Here is a 5,411-nt window from a genome sequence, read left to right on the forward strand (position 1 = left end):
TTAATTATAGCTGTAATAAATTGCTTTTGCACATAAAATGAAAATTTGATATTCTTTCTGTTATGCAAGGGAAAGAAGTAGTAATGGTTAACATTTATTATTTGCTATGAAGAAACTGAGGCTTACAAAGATATAGTAACTTGTACAAATTTATATTATGTTTAAGTGACAGACCAGGATTGGAACCCAAAATGCTACCTCCACATTTTATGTAGTTAATAGCTACTAGCATCTACTGAATAGAAGGAAAGGTACTTTTCAAGCTCTTATAGATTTTTGTTCCTTTTACCAGCTGACAGACAGCTGTTCTACACAAGGTTTTATTTATTTATTTTTCTGTGGTTCAGGCAGGTAACCTGTGAGTGTTAGCATTACCTGGTGGGAATTTCATAGTATTAATGGAAATGAACTTAAGACTATAGTCCTTATCAAAGTTATAGTCTTGGGCAAGTTACTTTACTTCCTTCAAATTCAGTTTTTTCACCTTTAAAAATGAGAATAGCAGTTACTACCTCATGGACTTGTTGGGAGCCTCGAATAGCTTATGCACGCTAAGTACTTAGGAACGACCTTGCTCATAATCGGTTACTCAATAAATGTTAGCAATCTCCTATTGTTTGGCAAAGTGAGCATTTTTCCTTTTGAAGTTCCAGTTGATGGGGCAGCAATATATTTTATCTGCTTCATTTTCCACCTAAGGATATAATCAAAATTATAATAATATTTAAATATGAGGATAACAAACATTTATTGTTTGTTATTACGTTCCAGGCTCTAAAATAAGTGTTTTACCGATCTTATGTAATTCTCACAATAACCCTCTGATTAGGTATCATTATTACCTACTTTTGGAAACTGAATTATGGGGAGGCTAGGTAAAGCCAGTTGGGGACTTGAGATTGGAATCCTGGTGGGCTCACTCTAGAGCCCATTCCCTTAGTCACTGAGTTTTGGGAATTCCATGGATAAAAGAAGAGAAGTACACTTTTGGCAATTTCTAAGACCAAGAGTCATTTTGTTGTTGAGGGGGAAAAAAAAGTAAATCAAGGTAGACCCATGAGAAGGGAGCACACCTTTAAGACCAAGGCTTTTAACCAAAATTCTATATCATTTCTATATTTCTAATTATATCTTCAATTCTGCATCCCAAAGCTCTGTAGATCTGCCTTAGAATCAGGTCTCTGGAGTACTGGGAAGCCACACTTCCCTTCCTCTGGAATGTCGATCCTTGTCCCACTCTGAACTGCAAGACATTGGACTTGATAGAATCTTGGGAATAAAAGGCATTCTGTGGGCCCCTTTAGTTCATTTTTAAAACTTTTTGAAAAGACCTTCCATTTCAGATAGATGAAAATCTTATTTTCAATCTTCCAGAGCATCCTATTGCCCTAACAACCCACCGCTTCATTGCACTTGTCATAAAACACTTAACAAGTGAGTTGATATTCAGAATTCCTTATGCCATGGCCGAAGTTGGTTTCCTGGGGGGGCATTGGGGCCAGTTGATCATGATTTTTGATCAACGCCTCAACCTTTTATTTATTTTCTTCCTATTTTTTACAGGAGTGGGTAAATAGTCCTGGTGGTTTCTATTTTACTTTTCTACTCCTTTGAAACCCAGGTAGAAGGAAGTGACTTCATATAAATGACTTTGGAATTCAATCTTCTGATGGCAGAGAAAATTAAGTGGAAAGAGAATTTTAGATTTGGGACCTGATTATAGATTTGTCACTTTTTTCTAATGGGCTGTGTGGCCTTGAGTAAATCACTTCACCTCTCTGGTCCCAGTTTCCTTACCTGCGAGTGAGGTATTAGGATTACATGATCTCAAAGGTTCCTTTTAGTTTAAAACTTCTAGTTTCTACATGATAACCCCACAAGACTACACTTGTTAAATCTTCTGCACGATGGCTAAAAGATTATCTATTCTTTTGTTACAGAATTTTTTGATACCTTCTTGTCTGAAGAATCTCCAGCTGCTCTTGATGATAGCCTAAGAAGACCACATGCTGTTTCCTCTCGATGCCAAGCCAGGCCCACTCAGAACCTCGGATCTCAGTCCTTCATGGAGACCAGGTCCCAGCAGGAATGGCAGTACAGGAAATTGGCACCCAGATGGTTCCTCCACGTGAAGTTGTCTCGGGCTATGGGCTGATGAGAGAACACCTGGTAGCCAGGTTAACCCCCTGTCAGTCACCCGGGGCAGGGCAGCATGGCGTGGATTCAGAGGAGGAAGTTTTTGGCATCTTGCCTGTGCATCACGGCTACCATCTTTCTGCTCGTCACACTCCAGGTACCAAGAATTTGGGTTGTGCAGTGTTGGTTCCTGGGCCTTTGCCATCTGCCTCTCCTGCCCCATCCCATTCTCTCAGAACTCCAAGTATTTTACTTTTTTCTTAATCCTTTAGGATCAGGGCTTTTCTACTGTTTAACACAGGGAATTTTTTTTTTTTTTTTTAAAACAGATGAAACTGAGGTTTAGTGGATGGTTGTGCCAGGCAGAAAGAAAGTCATTGAGATAGGAGGTCAGTTTGTGATTCTTAAAGGGTCCTGGTTTTAGAGAAACAGAGACTAAAGCTCTGTCTTATTGGCTCAAAGTGGGATGGCTTCCTCAAAATCTCCTACTGTTACCACCTTTGAAAGCCTGCATTCTTGAAGATTCAGACACTATCCTGAGAACAAGACAGTGTGTATCTTGCAGTGAGTGCAAAATACAAGCATCTGTGTAAATAAACTTAACATATGCGCAACACTATGAACTGAACTGAAACGTTCCTTTAGTCCTTTCCTTTATTTCCTCCAGTCAGTTATTGTGAACTTGGTTTACTGCTTTCAACTTGAAATAAATATTCAACAGTGCTAGCGAAAGTATAGCTGTCAGCTTGGCTATAGTTTGCACCCATTCGAGTCCCAGCTGTTCGTTTCAAAATCCAAAGGACTTGGAAAGATGATTTGTGGATGTGAGTAGTTCAGGTGTGGGACTGGTGGAAAGTAGGTGTTCTCTGGGCTGCTTTAAGGCTCTCCCTTCTCCTGATGAGGACTGAATGAGGTCGTGCTCATACAAGCAGTTTGGCAGACAGTCTGGCACGTACTTCTGCCACCTGCTGCTGCAAGATTGGGATTCTGGTCAGAGGAAGCATTTGACTCCTTCCTTGTCTGTCTTGAGGTTTGCATGTCCTGCTGCACCCACAGGCTGGAGTTTTCTGCTTCTTTCTGCGGGAAATTATGAGAGAGCTTTTATCTTACTAGGCGTTCACTTTGACACTTTTTCCAGTTATGAGGAACGCCTGCATGTAAGCCAGGGTGCTTTCCGTTTGATGTTAGAACCCATTGCCGTGTTTTTGATATGCATGTCATTTCTGTGTTTCCAGAGCGTGAGAAGTGGCCCGATTACTGGAGCTAAACCTTTGTCTGTCTCAGTCACAGTTTTGTCACCAGCAGCATGGTCTGGGCTGTGTCCCAGTTCTCACTAGTACACCGAAAGCTTCAGTGTTCAGCATGGTGGTCATGCTATGTTTTTCTTTAAAAAAAAAAAAAACACTCGAAATGAAAAAATACAATACCTACAGAATCAGAACCATTCCTGTTTTGAGTGGTTTGTAGGCTGGGCAGATGAAATAATTTGCCACACGGGTAGGATAAAGGAAGGATGAATAAAAAAAATCGTGTCATGAATCCTGCATCAGTCTGCTAGGTTTGCTGTAATAAACCAAAGACTGAGTGGCTTAAACAACCAAAACTTGTTTTCTCACTGTTTTGGAGACGAGGAAGGTCAAGATCAAGGCGTCAGCAGGGTTGTTTCTCTCTCCTTGGCTTATAGATGGCTGTCTTTTCCCTGTGTCTTCACATGGTCTTCCCTCTGTACTCCTCTGTGTCCAAATTTCCCCTTTTTATAAGAATACGTCGTGCTGGGTGGGGGCCCACCCAGTTTAACTTAATTACCTCTTTAAAGACCCTGTCTCCAAATAGAGTCACATTCTAAGGTACTGAGAATTAGGACTTCAACACATGAATTTTGGGGGTACACAACTCAGCCCACGACAGATTCTATAACATAATTTAATTAATAATAATCTAAAAATGAAAATGTTATGCTTACCTCCCATTAAGCTAAAACATTGTAGTTGTCTGGAAGAAACCATTCATCTTAGATAGTGTTTTCCATCCACACTTAACTATATTTTGTATATATCCTCTAGATTTTGGGGGTATATATATCTTTATTTTTTAATTTTACTTACTTTTTACTTGCACAAATAATTCAAGAATACATTTGCGGTATTTTAGAGCAAATCCCAGACATAATGACATTTCTTTTAGATATATGTTAGTATGATTCTCTTACAGATAGGAATTTTAAAAATTTAATGTAAACATATTACTACTATCACACCCAAAAGAATGAACAATAATTACCCTCTGTATTCTAGGCCTTGGTAAATTTTTCTCAATTGTCTCAAAAAAGTCTTTTTATAATGGATTGGTTTGAATCTGGAACAAACCAACCCCACACCTTGTATTTAGTTGGTATGTCTCAAGTTTTATGTTTTGATTTGTTTTTACTCTAAAAGTTTCCTCTGCCCCACCGTTTGTGCCATGTCATGGATTTGTGGAAGAAACTGGGTCATTCATCCTTTTGAATTTCCTACATTGTGGATTTGGCCGATTTTATCCTCATGGTTTTGTTTAATATGTTCCTCTATTCTCCCATATTTCCTACAACCTGGTAGTGATATTTGAAGCTAAATATGTTTTTTAAGCTATTTGGCAGAAGAATCTATCCTTAAAACAATTCCTATTATTTGGAAATGAACTTACACCTCGCACAGTGGACATTGATCAGAAATAGGGAAGAAATTTTATCTTTGAGGTTATATCCAGGGCTTTCTAAAAGTCTTTAAGTGACTAGCTGTCACTGCAGGGAAGGTCAGATGAAAAGATAGTTGGTGGCTACAACTCAACTGCATGCATCAAGCTACTGGGAAGAGCCGCAATATTACCTTGTAAAAGTGCTGAGAACGCTGTTGGCAATAGTTAGACTTTAGTTTTCAATGATGGTTTTGCTGCTCTGATGCTGATTTTGGTGTCACAGGTGATCTATGATATTTTACAGCTAATGTAATTCCCCCTTTTTTTGGAGTACTACTTGGCTTTGACTTAGGAGTTCTTCATGTTTATTTGGCCTTGGATACCTTTGCGAGTCTAATGAAAGTTATGGACCCTCTCCGGGGAATTATAGACTCCACGCGTCAGTGATCAGTGGTCTTTTTCTAACACCAGGGGTAGCAAGCACATAAAAAAGGCACCACCCGCCGGGCGTGGTGGCTCACGCCTGTAATCCTAGCTCTCTGGGAGGCAGAGGCGGGCGGATCCTTTGAGCTCAGGAGTTCGAAACCAGCCTGAGCAAGAGC

The 5,411-nt window shown here is 39.7% G+C and overlaps 1 protein-coding gene across 3 annotated transcripts in view; it reads left to right on the forward strand.

The window, feature by feature from the left end:
- Positions 1-1,938: 1,938 nt before the first annotated feature.
- FUT10 (fucosyltransferase 10 (alpha (1,3) fucosyltransferase)) overlaps positions 1,939-5,411 on the forward strand; it is a 63,287-nt gene continuing 59,814 nt past the window's right edge. Inside the window, exon 1 of one of the 3 annotated variants that reach the window (XM_012648608.1) lies at positions 1,939-2,177. Coding sequence is in view for 2 of the 3 variants with exons in the window: in XM_012648605.1 (XP_012504059.1) it covers positions 2,023-2,253 (231 nt within the window). In the remaining variant the exon portion in view is untranslated. Of the gene's footprint in view, positions 2,294-5,411 lie in introns of all 3 variants that reach the window. The other 2 variants (XM_012648606.1, XM_012648605.1) reach the window with 2 other exon arrangements.

The sequence above is a fragment of the Propithecus coquereli genome, unplaced genomic scaffold, assembly GCF_000956105.1.
Source record: "Propithecus coquereli isolate 6110/MARCELLA unplaced genomic scaffold, Pcoq_1.0 Scaffold29, whole genome shotgun sequence".
NCBI classification, from domain to species: domain Eukaryota; kingdom Metazoa; phylum Chordata; class Mammalia; order Primates; family Indriidae; genus Propithecus; species Propithecus coquereli.